The 26,817-nt window shown below is 44.9% G+C and overlaps 1 protein-coding gene across 2 annotated transcripts in view; it reads right to left on the bottom strand.

Annotated features, from left to right (window-relative positions):
• The window catches only part of sh3d21 (SH3 domain containing 21), a 118,330-nt gene that overhangs the window by 17,323 nt on the left and 74,190 nt on the right, over positions 1-26,817 (bottom strand). For both annotated transcript variants that reach the window (XM_060847537.1, XM_060847538.1), the window contains exons 11-12: positions 20,999-21,113; positions 7,235-7,305 (exon numbers count right to left, since the gene is read on the bottom strand). In XM_060847537.1, coding sequence (XP_060703520.1) covers positions 7,235-7,305; positions 20,999-21,113 — 186 coding nt within the window. The remainder of the gene's footprint in view (positions 1-7,234; positions 7,306-20,998; positions 21,114-26,817) is intronic.

Raw genomic sequence — 26,817 nt, 5'->3', positions numbered from 1 at the left:
ATATCTCCAGATCATGTCCAACAGTTCGTGTGGTGCAGTGGTAGTGTCCCTGCTTCTGGGCCAGAAGTCCTCGACTCAAATCATGACTGTTCTAGAAGTGTGCCATAGAATGTGTGGGCAGGTTGATTTTTAAAACAAAAATTACACTTCAGATACACTGTCCATAAGAGACTCTCAAACATGGGCTGTCACTAGTCTATAAGGTCCTTACCTTGTATTTTGGTATCAATGAAACAAAACATTATGTGGTAACCACCTTATTACCACGCCTAGCAATGGCTGGTACTCACAAATGCAGTTGTTCAGTCAGATTTCATGTAAAAGCTTGTTACTATGAATGATTCTCCACGGATCTCCCTGGCACTGACACCATTATAATTCTGGCTGCAGCAGCAATGTCCTCAAAGGCTATGATTTTCAAACTCTTTCTGAGCCTGGACCTTAGGCCTGAAAGGCACAACTTCAAATTAGATCCTTCCATTGGTTATGCAGGAGCTCCACTGTATGGTCAAACCGTGCTCTCGGTTGATGGAGAAGGGGAACTTCTGTATCTAGCAGAGGAAAGAGAGGTCATTCACTCATACCCAAGAGACCATTGTCTACAGTCAGTTTCCATAGACAATGGTGTGTGTATGTCTCTGTGTGGATGTTTAAAGTACCTTTACAAATAGTGAGGTACTTTGCAAATGTAGTCACTGTTGGAATGTAGTTACACTAAAGTCCCACAAACAGCTAATGAGATAAATGACTAATTAGCCTGGTTTGGATTGTGGAAGGATATTGGTTAGGAGCTGCCATTTTTTATTTCTTTGCTGTTTTGTGGGACAAGGGTACTTGTTAACTATCCCTAACTGTGTCACTTGCACAGTGGCTTGGTGGTTAGCACTGCTGTCTCATAGTGCCAGGGACCTGGGTTCAATTCCGGCCTCAGGCCACTGTGAAACAAATTTGCAAGGAGCTCTCAGCTATCTGTAAGAATAATAAGGTCATTATGGCAGGGGATTTTAACTTTTCAAACATAGACTGGGACTGCCATAGTGTTAAAGGCTTAGATGGAGAGGAATTTCTTAAGTGTGTACAAGACAATTTTCTGATTCAGTATGCGGATGTACCTACTAGAGAAGGTGCAAAACTTGACCTACTCGTGGGAAATAAGGCAGGCAGGTGACTGAGGTGTCAGTGGGGCAGCACTTTGGGACCAGCGACCATAATTCTATTAGATTTAAAATAGTGATGGAAAAGGATAGACCGGATCTAAAAGTAGAAATTCTAAATTGGAGAAAGGCCAATTTTGATGGACTTATACACTTAATGGTAAGGTCCTCAGGAGTGTTGCTGAACAAAGGGACCTTGGAGTGCAGGTTCATAGCTCCTTGAAAGTGGAGTCACAGGTAGATAGGATCATGAAGAAGGCGTTTGGTATGCTTTCCTTCATTGGTCAGAGTATTGAGTACAGGAGTTGGGAGGTCATGTTGCGGCTATACAGGACATTGGTTAGGCCACTGTTGGAATATTGCATGCAATTCTGGTCTCCTTCCTATCAGAAAGATGCTATGAAACTTGAAACGGTTCAGAAAAGATCTATAAGGATGTTGTTAGGATTGGAGGATTTGAGCTATAGGGAGAGGCTGAACAGGCCTGGGCCTGTTTTCTCTGGAGTGTCGGAGGCTGAGGAGTGACCTTATAGAGGTTTACAAAATTATGAGGGGCATGGATAGTGTAAATAGGCAAAGTCTTTTCCCTGGGGTCAGGGAGTCCAGATCTAGAGGGCATAGGTTTGGGGTGAGAGGGGAAAGATATAAAAGACACCTACGGGGCAACTTTTTCACAGAGGGTGGTATGTGTATGGAATGAGTTGCCAGAAGAAGTGGTGGGGGTTGGTATAATTATGACATTTAAAAGGCATTTGGATGGGTATATGAATAGGAAGGGTTTGGAGGAATATGGGCCAGGTGCTGGCAGGTGGGACTAGATTGGGTTGGGATATCTGGTCGGCATGGACGGGTTGGACCGAAGGGTCTGTTTCCATGCTGTACATCTCTATGACTCTATGTCTGTGTGGAGTTAGTACATTCGCTCCGTGTTTACATGGGTTGTTTCCGGGTGCTCTGGTTTCCTCCTACAATACAAAGATGTGCAGGCTAGGTGAACTGGCCGTGCTAATTTTCCCATAGTGCCCAAGGATGTGTAGGTTATGTGCATTGGTCAGGGGTAAATCTGGGGTAGGGGGAATGGGTCTCCGTGTGTTACTCTTCAGAGAGTTGGTGTGGACTTGTTGGGCTGAAGGGCCTGTTTCCACATTGTAGGGATTCTATGGTCTTAGTGGACAGTTAAGTGCCAACCATATTGGTGTGGACCTGGAGTCACATGCAGTCCAGACCAGGTTAGGATGCAGTCCACCCTCCCTAATGAACAAGATAACCACATAGTTTCACAGTCATCACTGCTGAAGATGAACACTTCAGTTCCAGAACTGTTTATTAATTTCAATTCCAGAGGGACATGAACCAGTGATCCCCTGAGAATTAACCACTGCTGCCTCACAGCGCCAGGGACCTGGGTTCAATTCCCGACTCAGGCGACTGACTGTGTGGAGTTTGCACGTTCTCCCCGTGTCTGCGTGGGTTTCCTCCGGGTGCTCCGGTTTCCTCCCACAGTCCAAAAGATGTGCGGGTCAGGTGTATTGGCCATGCTAAATTGCCCATAGTGTTAGGTAAGGGGTAAGTGTAGGGGTATGGGTGGATGGCGGGTCGGTGTGGACTTGATGGGCCGAAGGGCCTGTTTCCACACTGTAAGTAATCTAATCTAAACCCAGGCCTCTGGGTTATTCACTCAATGTTATTAATGAATTAATGATTTTATTGTCACGTGCATTTTAAAGTGAGAAAAACAGTAAATGACACTGATGCCTTTTCCACTGATGCTGTGATCCGGAGCCATTTTGCATCGTTTTAAGAATAAGAAAACATGAGGAGAGTCTATCAGTCCTGAGCCAGCTCATTATCAGTGACTCCTGCACAGTCTTCCCTCCTCCACAGCCTAGCCCGTCATCTACACTGCACCTCACCAACATTGAAGTTACTGCTTTTCAGACGCTATCTTTCACCGCTGGGTTGATTCTCCTCTGCCACTGCCTGTGCAGGACCCACCAACATCAGAGTTGCAGCCGGGCCCACCTCACCGCTGCCAGCACCAGACCCAACCAATGACAAAGCCACCGATCCTCACCGTTTGCTGCTACTAACTCTTAGTCATACATTACATGATATATCTCTTCTTCTGGTACTGGAGAAGTCATTAGTTTAACATCTCAGACAAACAATCACACCACTCACAGCACAACACTCCCTCAACACCATCTTTAAGTGTCAACCAGGCTTTCCTGCTCATTCTCCAGACTGGCCTTAACTTGCTTGCCGGATGACTCACAGTGGAAGTGTCAGCGCTGAATCACTTCGAGCATGTGATCGCTGTTGCTCAGTTTGCAGTGATACAGAGAAGTGGTTTTAGGTTGAATCCAGGGAAATGCTGAATATAAAAGCTGCTTCAAATCTTCTTCCCTTTCTATTCCTATCATCGTATCAATCTAAATGCTAATTCAGGAGTGTTGCTCACTGTTAGCACTGCACATTCTAACTCTCAAAACAAAAGCTTTGACTCTGATAACACTTTTATAACTTCACAATGTTCGAAATAACCACGGTGGCACAGTGGTTAGCACTGCTGCCTCACAGTGCCTGAGACCCAGGTTTAATTCCCGACTCAGGTGACTGACTGTGTGGAGTTTGTACGTTCTCCCTGTCTCTGCGTGGGTTTCCTCTGGGTGCTCCGGTTTCCTCCCACAATCCAAAAGATGTGCGGGTCAGGTGAATTAGCCATGCTAAATTGCCCGGGGTGTATGTAGGGGTATGGGTGGGTTGCGGGTTGGTGTGGACTTGTTGGGCCGAAGGGCCTGTTTCCACACTGTAAGTAATCTAATTTAATCTGTAAGTACTTTACAGCAAACTAAATATTTTTGAAGTGTTTTAATGTAGGAGATAGAACAAATAATCTGTGCATAGCACACCGCAATGAGATAAAGACTGAGTTATTTGTTTTGGTGATGTTAGTTAAGGGATAGATGTTATCCACAACCCTAGAGAAGTCTCACCTGCTTCACTTCCAAATCACACCGCAGGTTCTTCTGTGTCTGTCTGAGGGGGAGAGCAGGGTCTCATCTTAATGTCTCACCTCTAACTCTTCAGCACTCCCTCGGTACAGTACTGCACAGGCGTGTCTGCCTAGATTATGGTCTCAAATTTCAGGGCCTGGGTCTTGATTTATTTAGTGAAAATGGCGACTGCCAATGCTGGAGATTAGAGTGGTGCTGGAAAAGCACAGCAGGTCAGCCAGCATCCAAAGAGCAGGAAAATCGGCAAAAGCCCTTCATCAGGATTTAACATTGATTTATTTGACCCAGAATTGATAATCTTGCCCATTCTGACAGGCTCGATGTCTGCAAAGCTGAAACACCTTCATAAATGACTGATGCCTCAGAATGAGATGTCAGGTATGAAACACTTCTCAATAAATATCTCTAAGATGTCTGCTTCAAGACAGTTGCATTGACTGGATATTTATGTGGGCTTGGGAAAGTCTGATGGGTGCACCTTTTCACATTCCAAAACGCAAATGATGTAAGGGTTTGCCGACAGTACTATCAATCAGCATTTGCTCAGTGATACTCTGCTCATTTAGGTTCTGCCAGAGACACCCAGCTCCTGACCTCATTACAGCCTTGGTTCAAATGCAGACAAAGAGCAGAACTGCAGAGGTGAAGTGAGAATGACTACTCTTGATATCAAGGCCATATTCGACCGAGTGTGGCATCAAGGAGCCCAAGCAAAACTGGGATCAATGGGAATTATGGGGAAAAAACTCTCTGCTGGATGTAATCATACTTAGTCTAATGGAAGATGGTTCTGTTTGTTGGAGGTCAATCATTTAAGGATATCTCTGGAAGTGTTCCTCAGGGAAGTATCCAGGACCCAATCATCTCAATTGTTTCATCAATTACTTCCTCTCCATCATAAAGTCAGTGGGGAGGATGTTTGCCAATGATTGTATAACATTCAGCATCGTTCACAACTCCTCAGAGATTGAAGCAGTCTGTGTCCAAATACAGCAAAACCTAAATAAAATCCTGCTTTGGGCTGATAAGTGGCAAGTAACATTTGCGCCAAACAAGAATCATCCTCTTGTTCATTTCCAAAAGATAAAATTCCAACCATCTTCATTTTTACTATCGCTGAATTCCCCACTATTGATATCCATTACCATTGACCAGAAAAGGAACTGGACCAATTATATAAAAATATGGCTACAAGAGAGCGGTCAGAGGGTAAGGATTCTGTAGACAGTAACTCAACATCCTGATTCCCCAAGGCCTGTCCACCATCTACAAGGCACAAGTTAGGAGTATGATGGATTTGCCTGGATGCAACTCCAACAAGCTTCAAGAACTTGGCATTCCAACCTTCAAAATTTCCTCCCTTTACTACGAATGCACAGTGGCATCAGTGTGTACCATCTACAAGGTGCATTGCAGATGTTCAGCAAGGCTCTTTTACAGCACCTTCCATGCCCATGATTACTACTCCTAGGACAAGGGCAGAGGGTACATGCAGGTTCCTCTCTAAACCACAAACCATCCTGACTTGGAAGTATATTGTTGTTGTTTCACTGTAATTGCCTTCCCAACAGTACGTACCTGCACTTTAATAATTGCAGCACTCACCGTATCTTCTCCAGGATGTTAAATGCTGGCTGAACTGCCAATGTTCACCATGAACAAATAAAGAAAAGAACCATTTGATTTGTGCCATTGTCCGGGATTTTTATCGTTTTACTCAGGTTTTACATAGGCAATGCCTTTTGCAAGTCCAGATCAGGCTCCCATTAATATTGCAAAACAATTCATCAAGGCAAAAAAAACTTTAATGAGCCTAACACAAAACCACATCAGAAGTAACAGTATTTTATTGCAGCCCCTGAAAACTGTCAATTGTTCTTAGATCAACAGACCACCTGTTAAGTTGAGGCCACTTAAACCTTTTGAAACCCACTCACTGACCACACCCCCACTATGCCCTCACCCACTGACCACACCCACACTACCTCCTCACCCACTGACCACACCCACACTACCCCCACTCACTGACCACACCCTCACTACCCCCTCACCCAATGACCACACCCCCACTACCTCCTCACCCACTGACCACACCCCCACTACCCCCACTCACTGACCACACCCACACTACCTCCTCACCCACTGACCACACCCCCACTACCCCCACTCACTGACCACACCCTCACTACCCCCTCACCCAATGACCACACCCCCACTACCTCCTCACCCACTGACCACACCCCCACTACCTCCTCACCCACTGACCACATTCCCACTACCCCCTCACCCACTGACCACACCCACACTAACCCCTCACCCACTGACCACACCCCCACAACCTCCTCACCCACTGACCACACCCACACTAACCCCTCACCTACTGATCACACCCACACCACCTCGTCACCCACTGACCACAACCACATTAACCCCTCACCCACTGATCACACCCACACCACCTCGTCACCCACTGACCACACCCACACTAACCCCTCACCCACTGATCACACCCACACCACCTCGTCACCCACTGACCACACCCACACTACCCCCTCACCCACTGAACACACCCACACTAACCCCTCACCCACTGATCACACTCCCACTAACCACTGACCTCACCCACACTACCCCCTCACCCACTGACCACACCCACACTAACCCCTCACCCACTGACCACACCCACACTAATCCCTCACCCATTGACCACACCCACACTACCCCCTCACCCACTCACTCCACGCACACTATTCTCTCATCCATTGACCACACCCACACTCACTTACCTCACCTACCCCATCCTTACCCATCTATCTCACCCAACCCACCTCCTTACTCCACCCTGTCTATATAAAATATTGCAGGATAGCACCATGTTACAGGTCAGGTGCAATTTAGGTTTGATTCAGAGTAAAGCCCCCTCTACACTGTTCCAGCAAAGATTCTTTGGACTGTGCTTGGCAGTGTTTCATGGGGCAGTTTGATTGGCTATAACACTGAGCAGTGCTCCAATTCCACATTGTGCTGTGGGTTCAGTTAGGTGTAATGTTAATCTGTTATTACCTGAATCACTGTTCCTGTCTCTGGCTGTTTTTTTCTGGTCCTGTGGAGCGAGAGCTTGTTCTCCATTAACTCTGTAATGACAGCATTTGTAATCATCTGTTCAACATCCCACTGCCTCTGCAATTTTTAACAAGGTAAAATAAAGTACATTTATGTAAAGCTGCTCTTAATCTTGAATATCCTTGAATGTGACTTTCTCTCCCCTTGTCTTAATTTGACAATGTTTTAGATCCATAATATCACTAGTATACCCAATGGAAGGATGCCACACAGTCAGCTGTAAGTCATTGTGGGAAATCTCTCGATGGGTTGGTGTCAAATCTGGCATGTCAGAAGATGGTTGTGATTGTTGGAGATCAGTCATCTCAGCCCCAGTGCAGGATTTCCTCAGGGCAGTGTCGTGGGCTCAACTATCTTCAGCTGCTTCATCAATAACCTTCCCTCAATAAGAAAGTTAGAAGTGGGGATGTTTGCTAACGATTGCACAACGTCCATCACCATTTGCATCCCCTCAGAGACTGAAGCAGTCCATGTCCAAATACAACAACACCAGGCTTCGGCTGACAAGCGGCAAGCAACATTAACGTGACATAAGTGCCAAGCAATGACCATCCCCAACAAGACAGATTCCAACCATAACTCTGTGACATTCAATATTATCACCATCACTGAATTCCGCCCCTATTCTGGGGATAGCCATTGACCAGAAACTCATCTGGACTTGCTATACAGTGGCTATGAGAGCAGGCCAGTGGTGAGTAACACACCTCCTACCTCTCCAAATCATATCCTTCATCGGCAAGGCAAGTGTCAGCAGTGTGATGGGATATTCTCCAGTTGCCTGGATGGGTGCAGCTCCAACAATGCTCAAGAAACTTGACATCATCCTGAACAAAATAGTCCACTTGATTGGCACCACACCCAGAAACATCCATTCCTATCACCACATATGCTCAGCAGTAGCAGTGTATACTGTCTAAAAGATGCACTAGAAAAATTCACCAAGTCCCTTTAGATAACACCTTCCAAACCTATGGTTATGATGACCTCAAAGATAAAAGGCAGCATGTAGATGGGAACACTACCATCTTCAAACTGCCCCTCCAAACCACTTACCATCCTGACTCAGAAATTTATTACTGTAACTTCACTGCTGCCGGGTCAAAATCCTGGAACTCCATCCCTAATGGCTTTGTGGGGCTACTTACAATAAATGGACTGCAGCAGTTTAAGAAGGTAGCTCACCACCACCTTCTGAAGGGCATTTAGGGACAGGCAATAAATGCTGACTCAGCCAGTAACACCCATACCCCATGTATCCACCGTGAATCTATACAATGTATTAAAGGACACATAACACTCCAAATGCAGTTGAAGGAAAACTTTATAGACGTTTTAAATTGAAGTCTTGCTTTTGTTTTCTGGGTTTGTTCTTTTTTTGGACAACTCTGAAGTACTGTGGATCAGCAGATTTCAGTTCCTTTCTTCTCTAATTCACCTGCTATCCTACTATTTAAGATATATTATTATTCCTCATATTTTATAACAAACTGCACCTGTAACACAGTGAAGGCAACAGCTTGCATGGACATAGCACCTTTAACAAAGTGAAACATTCCATGGAGCTTCAACAAATTGTAATCAGAAAAAAGCTGACATTGAGCAATATAAAGGAATATTATGACCAGTGACAAAATGCAGAATTAAGGAGGAATGGTTGCCGATGGTGGAGAGGATTACCGTGTGAGGAAGTGAGAACTGACATTTCTGAGGGTTGTAGGCCTGGGAGGAGTTACAGAATGTGGTAAGACCATGGAGAGTTTAAACATGATGGTAGAATTTTATATTTCAGTCACTTCCAGATTAGGAACCTGAGTAGGTCAGCTAGCACAGTGCCAACAGGTGAACCGGACTTGGGAGTTAGGGTAGGGGTAGAAGAATTTTGAATAAATGCAGGTTATAATAGTCATAGAGTCATATAGCACGGAAACAGGCTCTTCGATCCAACCAATCCATGCCGAACATAATCCCAAACTAAACTAGTCCCACCTGCTTGCTGTTAGCAAACCTCTCCTATTCATGTACTTGCCTAAGTGTCTTTTAAACATTATAGCTATGCCCACATCCACCACTTCCTTGGAAGTTCATTCCACACATGAACTTACTTCTGTGTAAAAAATTTGTTCCTGTCTTTTTAAAACTCTCTCCCCTCACCTTAAAAACATGTGCTTCCTAGTCTTGGAATTCCCCATCCTAGGGGAAAGACACCTACTATTAACCCTATTTATATTCCTCATGATTTTACAAATTCTATAAGGTCATCTCTCAACCTCCTATACCTCAGTGAAGAAAGTCTGAGCCTATCCAACCTTTCTTTATAACTCAAACCTCACTACCTGGCAACATCCTGGTAAATCTCTTCTGAACCCTCTCCAGCTTAATAATATCTTTCCTATAACAGGGCGACCAGAACTGCACACAGTACTCCAGAAGAGGTCTCACCAATGTCCTGTACAATCTCAAAATGACTTCCCAACTCCTATACTCGAAAGACTGAGCAAGCGTGCTGAACACCTTTGAACCACCCTGTCTAGATGTGAAGCAAACTTCAAATTATTATGCACCTGAAACCCCAGGTCCCTCTGTTCTACAACACAATGCAAGGCCCTACCATTAATTGTTTAAGTCCTGTACCAAATGCAATATCTCGGATTTATCCAAACTGAACTCCATCAGTCATTTCTCAATCTAGCAGAATCGGGGTGCATGCACTCCTTGTACAGCTGACTCTGGACAGACAAATGCCATAGCTATTTCAATCACCCTGCTCAGATTTGTAATGACACCTCTCCAGGGCAGATGAGATATCACCACTATGTCACAACGCTCTACCTGAACAGTTGTTATATGCCTGATCTGGTTGGAGTTTAGTTCAACTGACTGCCATCACTGTGATGTAATTATGCATGACCTTGTTAAAAGGGTCAATTTAGATAAAACATTTTGGTATTAAATGTTCTTTTCTGGAATAAATTATCAGGAGAGGTCATTGAACTGATAGCATGAATTGGTTCAATAGACAATTGGTGAGGTATCTTGAGAAATGAACTTGAGTAATGCAGTGGGAAGGTGATGTTAAAAGCAGTCCAATAAACTTGGTCGATTAAGATCTTCACCCAATCAATTTCCTCATTTGAAACTCACTGATAATCACCACTGCTCATCCCACTCTCTAACCAAAGTCAATACCTCACAGACTAGGCTATCACTAACCAATCTCACCACAAATCTCTGTTTCTTCCATAGGTATACCTCAGGCGCTAGACCAGTAATGATGGATCAGTTTGGGCTGAGACCTACTTTCAGAAGCCACTATTCATTTGGTCTGCACTTTGCTTGCCAGAGTGTGGACTAGAAAACTCCTCAAAGCTCAGATCTGAATTGAATATGCATCACCACAAACCATTTCACTTTACTGATTAGCATCCAATAACAATACATTAGAACAGGGTGGGCTATTTAGCTCCTCAAACCTTTCAATGCCATTCAACGAGATCATGACTGATCTGCAGCCTAACTCCATATAACTGCCTTTGCCACAGTGCCTCAATGTTACTGTTTACCAAACAGAGATCAATCTCTCAACTCTGATGAAGAGTCATCTAGACTCAAGACCTTAGCTTGCTCCCTCTCCACGGATGCTGTCTGACCCACTGCGATTCCAAGCATTGGTTGTTTCCCACAGGATCTTATTCGTTTCAATTTGATCACCTTTCATTCTGTCACACTCCACTCTGCACAGGGCCATCCTGCTTGACATTTTCATAAAAGACAATACCATCATCCTCGCAATCAGCTGAGTGAACCTAATGAAGCGCTTCTGAAATAACTCCACAGAGACTGGTATCAGGCCACCATGTCCTCCTGTACTTATATGTGGAGAGTCCATGACACGGATCTAGCTCCTTCAGAGCCAGTTCTCAGAGTTTACCTCTGTTCACTCACGTTTATCTCTGTCAGCCAGTGTTCTCTGATTGGACCTGATTAACAGCCCCAACCAGCCAGGGGCGGCATGGTGACTCAGTGGTTAGCACTGCTGTCTCACGGCACCAGGGACCCGGGTTCGATTCCCACCTCAGGCAACTGTCTGTGTGGAGTTTGCACATTCTCCCCATGTCTGTGTGCGTTTCGTCCGGGTGCTCTGGTTTCGTCCGGATGCTCTGGTTTCCTCGCACAGTCCAAAGATGTGCCGGATAGCTGAATTGGCCATGCTAAATTGCCCGTAGTGTTAGGTGCATTAGTCAGGGGTAAATATATGGGAATGGGTCTGGGCGGGTTACTCTTCGGAGGGTTGGTGTGGACTTGTTGGGCTGAAGGGCCTGTTTCCACACTGTAGGGAATCTAATCTAAAACCAGGGAACTCATATTCTATGAGGTCCATCCGGCTGACCTCATTACAATCACTAGTTGCCAATGCAAGTGTTTCCTTAGTTAATGAGACTCAAACTGTGTACAATACTTTAGATGCAGCCTCATCAATGTCCAATATCGATATACCAAGGTTTCTGCACATTTTTATTCATTTCTCTTTCAGTGAAGAGCAACATTCAATCTGGCTTTTCTCTTATCTGCTACCTGCTGCATGCTAACATCTTTATGTCTGAGGATGATCAGATCTGACTGTACTGCAGCATTCTGCAGTCTCTCTCCATTATATAATTTTCTGATTCACTATTCTTCCTGCCAAGGGGAAAGTCTCATATTTTCCCACATTATACTCCATCGGCCTAGTTATTGTCCAGTCACTTAACCTTTCTGTATCCCTCTGTGGAATCTTTATGCTGCTCACAACTTGCTTCCCGACCTATCATTTGGCTATAGTGCACACTTCATCCAGGACATTAATAGAGATGGTGAACAGTTACTGCCCCATTACTGATCCTGGCAACACTCCGTCAGTTACATTTTGTCAGCCTGAAAGTAACCCATTTCTCTGACTCTGTTAGTGAACAATTTCTTGATCCATGTCATACTCTGCCAGCTGCAAAAATTAGCAATAACCTTTAATGCAGCATCTTATTGAATGCCCATTGGAAACCTTTAACTTCAAGTTATGGGGAATTTTACCAGATTCTTTCCAGAAGACCAAATAAATAACATCCAAGTCCATTTAAATAAAAACTGTCCAAAAATTCAATTACTTTTCTTAAAATTCAGGTTTGTCAGGCGTGATTTACCCATTATGAGGTCATGCCTGCTCCTGATTTACTGAAAAACAACCCCAAGATTTTCCATCGTCCTATTCTTAAATATGGACACTTGCAATTTCCAAACAATGGACAAGTGAACCACTCCCCATAATTTCCTACTTTACTCCTCTCACCTTGCTTGAATGTGGTACGCAATTGTCCAATTCAAAGGAATGATTCTTAAGTTGACAGGACACTGGCAGTTTGTAGTTGGGAATCTGCAATGAATCTGCTTCCTCTAAATCCCTGGATGGAAACCACCTGATCCTGAGGACTTGTCACTCTATTGTATCATTATTTACAGCATTACTGGTATTTGGCTGTAGCTAATGTAGGTGAGTCCTTGGGCTGAACCTTATGGCAAAGTGTGAGTACATCAAGTTTCTTGGTGGGCTTCTCTTGCCACACGGCCTTGTGAGTTTTCATAGAATCATAGAATCCCTACAGTGTGGAAACAGACCCTTCGGCCCAACAAGTCCACACTAACCCTCCGAAGAGTAACTCACCCAGATCCATTCCCCTACCCTAAATTTCCCCTGATTAATGCACCTAACCTACACATCCCCGGACACTATGGGTAATTTAGCATGGCCAAGTCACCCAACCTAGACTGTGGCAGGAAACCGGAGCACCCGGAGGAAACCCACTCAGACATGGGGAGAATGTGCAAACTCCACACAGACAGTTACTTGAGGCTGGAATTGAACCTGGATCCCTGGCACTGTGAGGTAGCAGTGCTAACTACTGAGCCACCATGCTGCCCCACGGAGGAGGCTGTGCCGTCAGATCCTACCAGCCTTGCCTGAGGTTGCTGCCCAGCGCAGTGCTACCTCCAGACTAGGGAGGAAGAGTGGTCAGGGCATCAGTATTCACTGAGGAGAGGGACATGATGGATATTGAGGTTAGGGATAGATCTTTGAGTATTCTAGGTCAGGTCAGCACAAGGAGGGAGGGAGTTTTGGATATTCTAAAAGGCATTAAGGTAGACAAGTCCCCAGGACTGGATGGGATATATCCCAGGTTACTGAGGGAAGCGAGAGAGGAAATAGATGGGGCTTTAACAGATAATTTTGCAGCATCCTTGAACAGGATGAGGTCCTGGAGGACTGGAAAATTGCTAATGTTGTCCCCATGTTTAAGAAGGGTAGCAGGGATACTCAAGGTAATTATATACCGGTGAACCTGACATTAGTGGTAGGGAAGCTGCTGGAGAAGATGCTGAGGGATAGGATCTATTTGCATTTGGAAGAAAACGGGCTTATCAGTAATGGTTTTGTGCGGAGAAGGTCATGTCTTACAAACTTAATAGAATTGTATGAGGAGATGATAAAGTTGATTGATTGGGGAAGGGCTGTAGATGTCATATCCATGGACTTTAATAAGGCATTTGATAAGGTTCTCCATGGTAGGCTGATGGAGAAGGTGAATTCACATGGGGTTCAGGGTGTTCTAGCTAGATGGATAGAGAACTGGCTGAGCAACAGGAGACAGACAGTAGTAGTGGGAGGGAATTTCTCAAAATGGAGAACTGTGACCAGTGGTGTTCCATAGGGATCATGCTGGGACCACTGTTATTTATGATATGTATAAATGACTTGGAGGAAGGTATTGTTTGCCTGATTAGCAAGTTTGCAGATGACACTAAGATTGGTGGAGTAGCAGATAGTGAAGGAGACTGTCAGAGAATACAGCAGAATATAGATAGTTTGGAGAGATGGGCATATGGAGTTCAATCTAGGCAAAAGCGGGGTGATACATTTTGGAAGATGGAATTCAAGAACGAGATATACAGTAAATGGAAAAGTTCTGTGGAAAATTGATATACAGAAAGATCTAGGTGTTCAGGTCCATTGTTCCCTGAAGATGGCAACACAGGTCAGTAAAGTGGCCAAGAAGGCATACGGCATGCTTTCCTTCATTGGACGGGGTATTGAATACAAGAGTTGGCAGGTCATGTTACAGTTGCATAGGACTTTGGTTTGGCCACATTTGGAATACTGTATACAGTTCTGGTTGCCACATTGCCAAAAAGATGTTGAGCTTTGGAGAGGGTGCAGAGGAGATTCACCAGGATGTTGTCTGGTATGGAGGGCGCTAGCTATGAAGAGAGGTTGAGCAGATTAGGATTATTTTCATTAGAAAGACGGAGGTTGAGGGGGGAATCTGATTGAGGTCTACAAAATCATGAGAGGTATAGACAGGGTGGACTGCAAGAAGCTTTTTTCCAGAATGGGGGGACTCAATTACTAGGGGTCACAAGTTCAGAGTGAGAGGAGAAAGGTTTAGGGGAGATGTGAATGGAACGTTCTTTACGTAGAGGGTGGTGGGTGCCTGGAACGCGTTGCCAGCAGAGGTTATAGAGGCAGGAACAATGGCATCATTTAAGATGAATCTAGACAGGTACATGAATGGGCAGGGAGCAAAGGCATACAGGTCTTTAGAAAATAAGCTGCAGGTTTAGACAGAGGATCTGGATCGGCGCAGGCTTGGAGGGTCTTTTCCTGTGCTGTAATTTTCTTTGTTCTTGTTCTTTCACTTTTTCTCCTCTGCCCTACCTCACCCTATGCTACCAAACTCAATCTACTCCACCCCCATAGCATCTCTCACATCTGATTTCTGCTCCATCTTACATGCACCATTTCCACAGCAACTCCCCACTCAGTAAACATTCAGTAAATCACCAGCTTCCCCTGTGCCTATGCCACCTTTAAAAGCCTGTTGAGCATCTGGAGGAACACTGGCATTCTCCAGGTTGCAAGATCAGAGTCTGAAGATGTCAGAGAAGGGGAGGTTGGCACCCTGATTTCTGTCAATGGTCTGGAGAACCTAGTGATCAGGGCCAGGGGGAGGGTCTGCTATCAGGCCCTCACAGCTTTGTCTGAGGTCGTGACCCAGGTCAGTGCTGTCTGCAGGGTGGGGAGGAAGACGGAGCAGGGCAGAAAGAAGGTCATCGGCCTTCCCAACTCTGTCAGGGTGAGTCCCACACTACCGCTGCTACTGTACCCATCTCCCACCAAAACTCATGCTCTGCCATTCTCATCATAGCATGCAATAACTTCCTTCATTTGCTCTTGTTGCCCCCACAAACTTCCAAACCACTTAACACTGAGTAGCCCTTGTGCTGCTTCTCAGTCCATTGGTAGACCTCAGACCCTTTCTGCTTATTGCAGGAGTGAACATTCTATAAGAAGGCAGAGAGAGTTGTATGGGTTAAAGTGTGACTGATATTTGCATCAGACCCAGGTTTAAATCTGCCCATGGCAGGTGATGGAGTTTCTAATTCAGTACAAAAGAAAATCTGAATTAAGATCTAATGACGACCATGAATCCATTCATGATTATCGGAGAACCCATCTCTCACACTAGCAGAAGAGAGAAAGTCAATGATCTTCTTTCTGCCCTGCCCACATTTCTCCCCCACCCCCGCTCTGAAGAGATCACTGAGCTGGGTGGCAACCTCAGTCAACGATGGCACAATCTGATGGCACAGCCTGCTCTGGCAGATGTTGTAGGTTCTCCAGGCCCTTGTACACTCACTAATGTCCTTCAGGGAAGGAAACTGCCACCCTTTCCTGGTCTGGCCTACATGTGACTCCAGACCCACAGCAAGGTGATTGAGTCTTAACTGACCGCTGGGCATTTAGGGATGGACAATAAATGTGAATGAATGAAACAACATCCTGGACCTTGCAAGGAGAAGGACAAAGACTGATCCTGTGGGAATGCCAAGACATTCATGTCCCATCCGATGAAGAAGTCCCACTCATCACTCCACAGCAAAACCCCTCTATCACTAAGTTCCTTCTAAGCTGGCAAGGGTTTGTGCATGTCAGCTAGTGAGCCAGTGCCATTCCCAGCAATGCCATTGCTAGTGAGCCAGTGCCATTCTTCCAACTTCAGAGCTGGACATGGGGCTCAGGGGTCCACTCACGGAAGGAAAAAGGTTTCAAGGAAACCCGGACAATAATTTCACACCACTTCTAACCACTGGCCAGGATGCCTACGTTCTGATTTGCAGGCTCCACCAGCCTGCCCTTGATCTCTGCAGCGGAGCACTTGCCTCCATCAAAACCCGACATCCTTGACTTCTGAAGGCAAGATTACTGAAGGAGCATCAGCAAAGCTGCCTCCTGCAACCTCTAACTCTCCAACCGACCCAGATAGTGGCACCTCGGGGAGCAAGACAGTGGGTGGGCACACATGCTGACATAGGAGGTGACCATGCCATTGAGGTTGGGGTGTGCCTGACTGTGGATGAACTCTCCCTCCATTACCCCTTTCCCACCCATGCTTCAGCCTACCCCCCTTTACTGATCCTGCTGCACTCTTCCACAATTGTACAGTGCCTTCCCAGAGGGCTGGCTGGCCCAGACCTGAAAATAAAACTACAAGCATGGTCCAACAGCAATGGCCAGCGGTCCCTCCCAGTCGCCCTTACTTTCCATGGACAGGCCTAATGGAGCGACTGTACTCATCCCCTTAACCAGCATAAAGTCATACAGCATGAAAATAGACCCTTCTGTCCAACTCATCCATGCCAACCAGATATCCTATATAAATCTAATTCCATTTGCCCGCACTTGGCTATATCCCTTCCTACTCATGAACACATTCAGGTGCCTTTTAAATGTTATAATTTTACCAGCCTCTACCACCTCCTCTAGCAGATCATTCCATACACGTACCACCCTCTGTGTGAAAAAGTTACCCCTCAGGTCCTTTTTAAATCTTTCCCCTCTCACCTTAAACCTGTGCCCTCTAGTTTTGGACTCCATTAACCTGGGGAAAAGTCCTTGACTATTCACCTTATCCATGCTCCTCATGATTTTATAAGTCTCTAGACACCTCATGATGTTCCAGGGATAAAGGCCTCAGCCTAGTCAGCCTCTCCCTATAGCTCAAACCCTCCAACCCCGGGAACAAATTGGTAAATCAACATGTCAGATAGTACCAGACAAGACATTGCAGACCTCTGAATGGTGCCTGAGCATTTCCCCAGCTGTGTTAACACTGGACCTGCCTCTACAGAGACAATGGACCACTGCCTGCACTGCAGAATCATGGAGACACTGAGTGAGATCACCCTGACTGGATACCTGACCAGGTCCAATTCCCTGGACAGCATTGGGAGGCTGCTCTTGAGTGATTGTGCTGGGACCTTCCGAATTGAAGGGTGCCTCCATCACTGAGGACCACTCCCCTCAGACTCAGAGAGGTGGCTTCCCTTGCAATGTGTTTGCTGAGTAAACTGTTGACACATGGGGTGGGGGATGGGGTGGTTGTTGGGGATTGACACTACCTCCCAGATTGAGGACAGCTGAGCAGCAATGCAAGCTGCCCGGTCATGTGACTGTATGACCAGGCAGGGATACTGTGAGCATGCAAGCGCTAAGACTACATGAGCATCACTGAGATGCAGCCTGCTCCAGTCTGTGGGCTGAATGCTCTCTCCTTGTGCTGTGTCCCTGCTGCCGCCTATCAATGCTGGTTGCTGGTGCCCCCTGCAATTGTGATTCCAGAGCTCAGTGAATAGTTAAAGTCCCAGAATGTTTGTGATGAGGGAGCAGACACCAGATGCCAATGTCTGTGGAGGAAAGGTGTATGCATGTGGCACCCATTAATCAGATCCTGGGCCATGGTTTGGTCATATGCAACATGGAGGACGATAAGAGTAAGTGGTGAGCTGAGTCCACCGCTCCCTTGTCTCATTCTCCTAACTTCTACTTGTTGGCAAGTTTGGTAAGATGGGAGCCAAAAATCCTAAGGAACTGCATATGCTGGAAACCAGCAGGTCTGGCAGGACCTGTGGCGTGGAAGAAGAGCTAACATTTTGAATCCAGTGATCCTTCTTCAGAATTAAGAGTAGCCATGAAAAAGTTTGGTATATATGCTGAGGGTGGAGTGTGGCTTGGGAATCTTACAGAGTCTGGACTCAATATCAAGTCCAACAATTTTAGGGCCTAAGCATCTTCTCCCATCTCCTTGCCCCTAATCTTCACACACCAGACCTTGTCATCACATGAGCTGCTCCCACACACAACCTATTGTCAGCCACCATTGCAGCGGTGCATTCTCCAGGCTGACCTTTACCCAGTCCTTTCCATGTCTAATTGTCCTCTCTCTCCTTGGGCTCCATGCCATCTCTCCTCAGCTTATCTTCTGCATAAATACAAACCTTTTCCTGACTACCATTAGTTCTGAAGAAGGGTTACTAAACCAGAAAAGTTAAATCTGCTTTCTCTCCACATTTGGTAAAACGGGAGCCTGGATATTAATGAGGCAAGCTGTGGCATTAACAAAGCATTCAACGAGGCATTAATCCTTGTCAATTGCCATTTTGATGTTGCCTCACGGGAATCTTGCCACACTGCTTGTGAAAAGCAGAAAAAATGGCGTGAAGTGATATCAGATTCTGCCGCACATTGTAATGTAGTCTGCAACGGTCAGAGCCCTAGAGGATTTCACCTCATTCATTTGTTTCCTTATATGTGTGGCATTCTGACTACTTCCTCTTCTGTAAATACTGACACAAAATGCTTGCTCAGCATGTCCACCACTTCCAAACTGACAACTGGGCTCTCTTTGAGAGACTATGTACCTGGAGGTATTGTTCCTACTGAACTGCTTGATGAAGAGTATCAAAAAGAAGTGAGCAAAAGATGACTAAATAAACTCAGAATTTGTTCAGAAATAGGACTCAGTCATCAGACATGATGTGAGAAAGATTAAAAAGTATCATTCCAAACATGTGTGGCTGCATTAAAGAGTAACTCCAGGCCAAGATATTCAGGTGCACATTTGTGACACGACTGTATAATTTATTGTGTGTACATTGGAAACTGGAGCGGTGTGTGGTTAAGAGTGGGATCATTTACAGAAGTTGGCACCAGGTCACCTATCCAACTAGATGTCTGGTTTATTGAAATGACTGTCTGAGACTACTTATGGATGTGGGATGGCTGCTGATTGGAATCCCTTCCTTTGGGTACATGGTCGCTCTACTTGGAGGGCTGCTGTAGCTGTTGAGGAGTGATCTTATAGAAGTTTATAAAATCATGAGGGACGTGGATAGGGTGAACAGCCAAGGTCTTTTCCTCAGCGTAGGAGAAGGTTGGGGGTCATGTTTAAACAGTCTTTCCAGGTGAAGCAGCATTTCATCCGCACTTCCTCCAATGTGGTCAATTGCATTCACTGTGGCCTACTCAGCATTGGAGAAACCAAACACAGGCTGAGTGAATGCTTTGCAGACCCAATCTCCCCATAACCAGTCATTTTAACGCAGCATCCTGATTGTATGTTCATGCTGCAATGTTCCAGCGAATCACAGTGCAACCTGAAGGAAAAACTCCTCATCTTTAGAATAGGCACTTTATGAATTCTGGATTTAATATTGAGTTCAGAACCTTCAGAATGTGAACCAACTTCCATTCTTTCCCCTTCTTTTCAATTTACTTGGTCCGTTCTCTGTCACCATGTCTTCTCTCTCCTCCCCCCATTCCAGTGGGACTGTCTGTTCTTTCCACTTTCCACTCTGGTGGTTAGACACACCATTGTTCTGCCATTCTCACATTCTATCAGCAGCCTTTCTCCCCCAGTACTCCACCCTGACACTATTACATAAGTGCTGCCACCCTCCACACTTCACATCAACTTTGATGACGAGTCACCTTGACTCAAAAAGTTGGTTTGCTCTCTCACTGTGGATGCTGTTAGACTCGCTATGATTGCCAGCATTTTCCATTTTCAGTATAGATTCCAGCATCTGCAGTAATTTGCTCCTACATTTAAAAGGCATCTGGATGGGTATATGAATAGGAAGAGTTTAGAAGGATATGCACCAAATGCTGGCAAATGGGACTAGATTAATTTAGGATATTGTTTCAGCATGGACGAGTTGAACCAAAGAACCTGTTTCTGTGCTTACAGCTCTATGATTCTATGATGGATGTTGGTGTCAAAAGACCCCAGTTCCCTCCCAGCTTCTTGACTTTAACCTCTCCAGTGTCTGGGAGTTCTAGGTTCCATTTCAGACTCAACCCCAGCAACTTGGATCTCAGGCAAAAAGCAGCGCTGTGGTCTGCTAACACAACCATTGGGGATAGGTGGTCCCAAATGGAAGTGTGAGTTGCTGACTATGACTGCACTGACCGCGATGCAAGAGGGAGTGATGCTAGAGGAAGCTGTGTAACTAAGGAACTCACCATGATAATGAATATGAAAACAAGGTATTGGGTAAGAAAAGTTGAAAATAACATTTAAATAATGTTTAAAAACATAACTGATCTGAGATACAAAGGTTCATTTTGTCCCTGACATCCAATTATGATGTCCTGTTGTATCATCTGTTATCTGTTATCTAATAATGCCCAATTATCCACTTGCTTTAAAACAAATGTCACAGTGACATCATCCATTATCCAGAGGTGGTGTACATAGAGGTGACCTTACAGTATTGGAAATGGAGATGGTGCAGACAGCACTAGCCTCACTATAAACGTCATATTGTTCCACTTACTTGTTTTGCAGGGTTGACAACACTGGCTTCACTTTTACAGGTGGTGGCACCTTTTTCAGAGTCCCAGGTTTGACCACAGTACCTGACCGCTCATTCTTGGGCTCTTCCTTCTCACCTGCAGAGAGAGGAGGCAGAGAGTGAGAGAGGAAGCAACAGGGAGAGGGAGAGTGAACATCAGTCAGGCATAGACACAAAGTGAGAAGCAGAAACAGCAGCAGATTAAAGTGACAGGAAAAAAAAAATCCAAACAGGGTTAAAGAAGCCAATGTTTGTGTTTATATAGCTCTTTTCACAGTCTGGTTTATCAATACATTTTGTGGCTGTTGTGTGTTGTTTTCTTCAAGTCCAAAGTAATTAGGATATCCACTTTTTTGGTCTAATTACAAGAATCTTGTTGGGTAAATAATATGATGATGATTGCATTACTGCAACAACTTACAGTTTAATGGAATATGCCTACATTACATCAGAGATTGTCAGGACCACACCAGCCTTGGGTCCAGCTCCGACAAATAACCTTCTTTACCCTGACCATGTCTTCATGGCATTGTCACTGTGGGTGGTGCTTACTGCACACAGTTAAACACTAACCCCTTCAGACACAACAGCAGTCAAAACAGTATTTGTACAGTAGTAGTGTCCCTACCTCTGACCCCAGGAGACACTCGTTCAAGTCCCTTGTGCTGCAAAAGTGTGTTATGTCATCTCTGATCAGATTTATCAAAAATATCTACCACAACAGCCAGTGAAAGATGTTTTGAAGAGGGGGCCAGATTGTTCACAGTAAGCTCCTACAAATAGCATGGTAAGTGAGGCTTCAGCCCAATGTCTCATTTGTAAGATGACACCCCTTCAATCTTGCCTAGATTATCTGCTTCAATCTCTGGAAAGACATTTGAACAACTCGGAGGCGACAGGGTCACAGTTGACATTATAGATAGAAAATGGGGAGAATTTCAAAATGGGGGTCATATTAAGTGAGAAATTGCCACATGTGATGTCAAAGTGATACTCATTGGCCTTCAGTTGTCATGTGTGTGGGAACTGTCATGTTAGTGATGACGGTCTAATCATTCATCCAGGATTGATTAACTCTGCAGGTTAGTTAATTTAAAACAATAAAGCCCATTCTACGTTTTGCAGATATTACAGAAAACCAACTCATTTCTGAGTGTACAAGTTGCAAATTCATGGCAGACCACCTGCTAGGCAGGGTTATGACATTGTGTCCACACCGCACAAGAGATGAAATCTCTTAAAGGTAAGGCACCCATACAACATTCTCCACCTTTTTATAAAGACCAGCTAATTATTAACAATAACAAATGAGCCTCTGAGTCTCTGTAATTGATAGATAACTTGCTAAATTAAGTTCTTGTGATGATAATGCTGCCCAATGTGGGAGAGATCGTGCCCTCGTGGGATAGCCCAGCATGGAGCATTTGCACGCCCTTAGCCATAGCAGGACCGTGAAATAACTTGACAAAGGCAGTTATCCTGTCACCAAGTCACCCTATATTTACGCATGCACAGTACATGACACTGATGGAGTTAGCTCAAAGCCAGCTCCTACAGTGAACAGAACCTCTGACACTCCTGTTTATATCTGTCAGCCAGGATTCCCTAATTGGATCAGGTTAACAGCCCCAATCAGGGAACTCATATTCTGTGTGGTCATGTATTTCATGTATCGTATTTGTTGTTCCAGACTTTCTTTTCTCTGAATTTCTCCTGCAGCTGCTGCACAGTGAAAATCATGTCCTTCTGTAGTCGAAGGACATACTGCAATTCTGGAAGGGGGTCCTCAGCCACAGGGAGGGGGTGGTTGAGGAGGACATTGGTGATGGCAGCACGGGGATACCCCTGTAGTTACCAGTCAGACTTGAAGGTGTCGAGCACCTCGTGATTTGCCGTCGGGAACAAGTGGAAGCCAAGCAAAAACAGCGAAAGGGGCGTGTGGCCACACCAACACCCCTCCCATCCCTTGCCATGAGCATCTTCTGCTCCACATGCAACAGAGCCTGTTGTAGCCCCGTCAGTATGAACCCACTCTGAGAGTGGAATGGAGTCTTCCTCTTCTGCGATGGACAGCCAGTGACGTTCCAGGATTTGCAAATCCTGATGCACTACAGTCAGAATACTATATTTTATAGATGAGTCATTCCTCAAGTCACTTTGCATGTTTTAAATCATTTCCTGGCCTGTTCTTTAAGAGCTTTCAGCTTATTTTAAAGTTTCTGGTTTGCAGCCCTGGATCCTTCCAATTCTATCAAAGTTTTAGCCTTCTATGGGTCCAGTATATCATTTTTCCTTCATAATCAGCTGGAATAACAATCCAGCCTCTTCAACAGCTTTTCTTGTCCTTAATTTTCTTTGACCTCTTCCACTTGCTGTTCATGACTGACTGGTTTCCTTATAGATTGCTTAAGGTTTTTTACTGCAGCATCATTGCTGATTTTTAAAAAAAATGTCATTCACAGGATGAGGGCATCGCTGGCTAGACCAGCATATATTGACTACCCCTAGGTGCCCAGAGGGCAGTTAAGAGTCAACCACATTGCTGCTGGTCTGGAGTCACATACAGGCCAGACCAGATAAGGGTTGTAGATCCCTTAAGGGCATGAATGAACCAAATGGGTTTTTCCAACAATTGACAATTGAATCATGCTCATCAGTAGACACTTAATTCCAGACATTTGTTGAATTCAAATTCCACCAACTGCTATTGCAGGGTTCAAACCCGGACGCCCAGAACATTACCTGGGTCTCTGGATTAACAGTCCAGCGATAAAATACTAGGTCGTTACCTGCCCTAAATTATTTATTTATGAAAGAACTGTTTCATGAGTGATTTGTAGCTTTTTATTGTTTGCGCTGTACAGTTCAGTTGTTTTTGCAGGTATGTCATTATCTCCAGCACAGCTTTGAGCTCAAGTGATGTTTCTGCAGCTGCTCCTGCTGATTCTGATCTGTTTTATGTGAAAGTTGCTCTCGATCTTTCTGTAAACCAGCAATCCTTTTATTGGATTCATGATACAGAGCTGTGGTTCATCCTGCTTCCTTTCTTTCTCTTTCAGAATGAAAATTATGTTTGTAGTACAAAACTAGAATATTGCTAAAAGAAGTGGAGTTGTTAAAGCTTTTGGGACCAGGGCACATTTGAAGACCCTGGTTTATGGAGGCAAAAGGAGTTCCTACATACATTGCACTATCTTCATAACAAAAAGGGTCTTGAAGACTGCAGGATGGTGGCTCAGTGGTTAGCACTGCTGCCTCACAGAGCAAGGGGCCTGGGTTTAATTCCACCCCCAGGTGATTGTGTGGAGTTTTCATGCTCTCCCCCATGTCTGTGTGGGTTTCCACTGGGTGCTCTGCTTTCCTCCCACAGTCCAAAGGTGTGCAAGTTAGGTGGCTTGGCCATGCTAAATTACCCATAGTGTTCAGGGTTAGGTGCGTTAGCCATGGGAAATGAGGGATAGGGTAGTGGGATAAGTCTGCGTGAGATGCTCTTTGGAGGGCTCGTGTGTACTTGTTGGGCCAAATGGACTCTTTTCACACTGTTGGCGCTTAAAAACATCTCTGATGAAGTCCCATGACAACACTCAGCCCAATCAGAGCTTACTTGCTTGGTCTGAGAATGAAGATTGACAATTAATGTCTTACTATCTATAATTAGCCAACTAATCAACATTCTCTTTCTGTGCTGCATAAATTGGTGAACACTTTTTCAATTCTGTTTGTTACATGCTAGTTCTGATAAGTGCAAGGTAAAAACTTCAAACTCTTCTCCCTTTTTACTGTGTTCTTTCAGATCCTTATTCATTTCTGTGGGCTGAGCGGTCACGTTTTCTAAATACTCAACAATCTCAAAGATGGCATTGTCAAATTTGGATTTTCCATGAAATAATTGTTCAATCTTTTCTGATAGAACTTTCATTTTTACCTCCACAGGAGATTTTAGTTTGATTAATTCATCAGAGACTGTACTGTTCCAATCTTCTTTCACATTCAGTTCTGCAAGCATTTTGTGAATCTTCAGCTGCAGTTTCTGTTGTGTCTCTGACCTTTGATTTAGTCAATGGATTATGACTCACGTAAGGTCACAGCTTGCTGGTTTCCTGTAATTACTGATCCAGCAATGTGGCCGATGTAGAATATCTGCAGTATTCTGGTGGATTACACTCTGGCATGATTGACCTGCATCTGGGATTATGAACATTTGTATGCTGAAAGTTTTATACTTGTAGGTACATCATGACTTCTTCCCAGGTTTGTGGTCAATTTTATTTGTAGAACTTGCAGGGCTAGTATATAAATACTTACTACAGTAGATGGTGGAGTCCAAGGTAGGCAGAGGAGAAGCTTGGAAGACCACAGCTAGCCAGGCAGCATCAGAACATGGAGACGTCGATGTTTCTGGTTAACCGTCCTGAAGAAGAGTTACACCTGAAACGTCGACTTCTCCACCTCCTGATGCAGCCTGGCTTTCTGTGTTCTTCCAGCCTCCTGCCTGTCTGCAGTGTCAATAGAGTCATAGAGATGCACAGCACAGAAACAGACCCTTTGGTCCAATCCGTCCATGCCGACCAGATATCCCAACCCAATCTAGTCCCACCTGCCAGCACCCGGTCCATATCCCTCCAAATCCTTCCTGTTCATATACTCATGCAAATGCCTTTTAAATGTTGCAATTGTACCAGCCTCCACCACTTCCTCTGCAGCTCATTCCATACACGTACCGCTCTCTGCATGAAAAAGTTGCCCCTTAGGTCTCTTTTATATCATTCCCCTCTCACCCTAAACCAATGCCCTTTTGTTCTGGACTCCCCAACCCCTGGGAAAAGACTTTGCCTATTAACCTTATTCATGCCCCTCATAATTTTGTAAACCTCTATAAAGTTACCCCTCAGCCTCCGACACTCCAGGGAAAACAGCCCCAGCCTGTTCAGCCTCTCCCAATAGCTCAAATCCCCCAACCCTGGCAACAACCTTGTAAATCTTTTCTGAACCCTTTCAAGTTTCACAACATCTTTCCAATAGGAAGGAGACCAGAATTGCATGCAGTATTCCAATAGTGGCCTAACCAATGTCCTGTACAGCCACAACATGACCTCCCTATAGCTCAAATCCTGTTGCTCTGACCAACAAAGGAAAGCTTACCAAACGTCTTCTTCACTATCCTATCTACCCACGACTCCACTTTCAAGGAGCTATGACTCCAAGGTCTCTTTGTTCAGCAACACTCCCGAGGACCTTACCATTAAGTGTATAAGTCCTGCTAACATTTGCTTTCCCAAAAATACAGCACCTCATTTATCTGAATTAAACCTCATCTGCCACTTCTCAGCCCATTGGCCCATCTGATCAAGATCCTGTTGTAATCTGAGGTAACCTTCTTCGCTGTCCACTACACCTCCAATTTTGGTGTCATCTGCAAACTTACTAACTATACCTCTTATTTTCACATCCAAATCATTTATATAAATGACAAAATGTAGAGGACCCAGCGCCGATCCTTGTGGCACTCCACTGGTCACAGACCTCCAGTATGAAAAACAAACCTCCACCACCACCCTCTGTCTTCTACCTATGAGCCAGTTCTATATCCAAATGGCTAGTTCTCCCTGTATTCCTTGAGATATAACTTTGCTAACCAGTCTCCCATCGGGAACATCGTTGAATGCCTTACATCTACCGCTCTGCCCTCATCAAACCGCTTTGTTACTTCTTCAAAAAACTCGATCAAGTTTGTGAGACATGATTTTCCATGTACAAAGTCATGTTGACTATCCCTAATCAGTCCTTGCCTTTCAATCTTA

This window comes from Hemiscyllium ocellatum, chromosome 30 (assembly GCF_020745735.1).
Source record: "Hemiscyllium ocellatum isolate sHemOce1 chromosome 30, sHemOce1.pat.X.cur, whole genome shotgun sequence".
NCBI lineage: Eukaryota > Metazoa > Chordata > Chondrichthyes > Orectolobiformes > Hemiscylliidae > Hemiscyllium > Hemiscyllium ocellatum.
The sequence above is the reverse complement of the archived record's forward strand: the minus strand, read 5'-3'. Positions and strand labels throughout refer to the sequence as shown.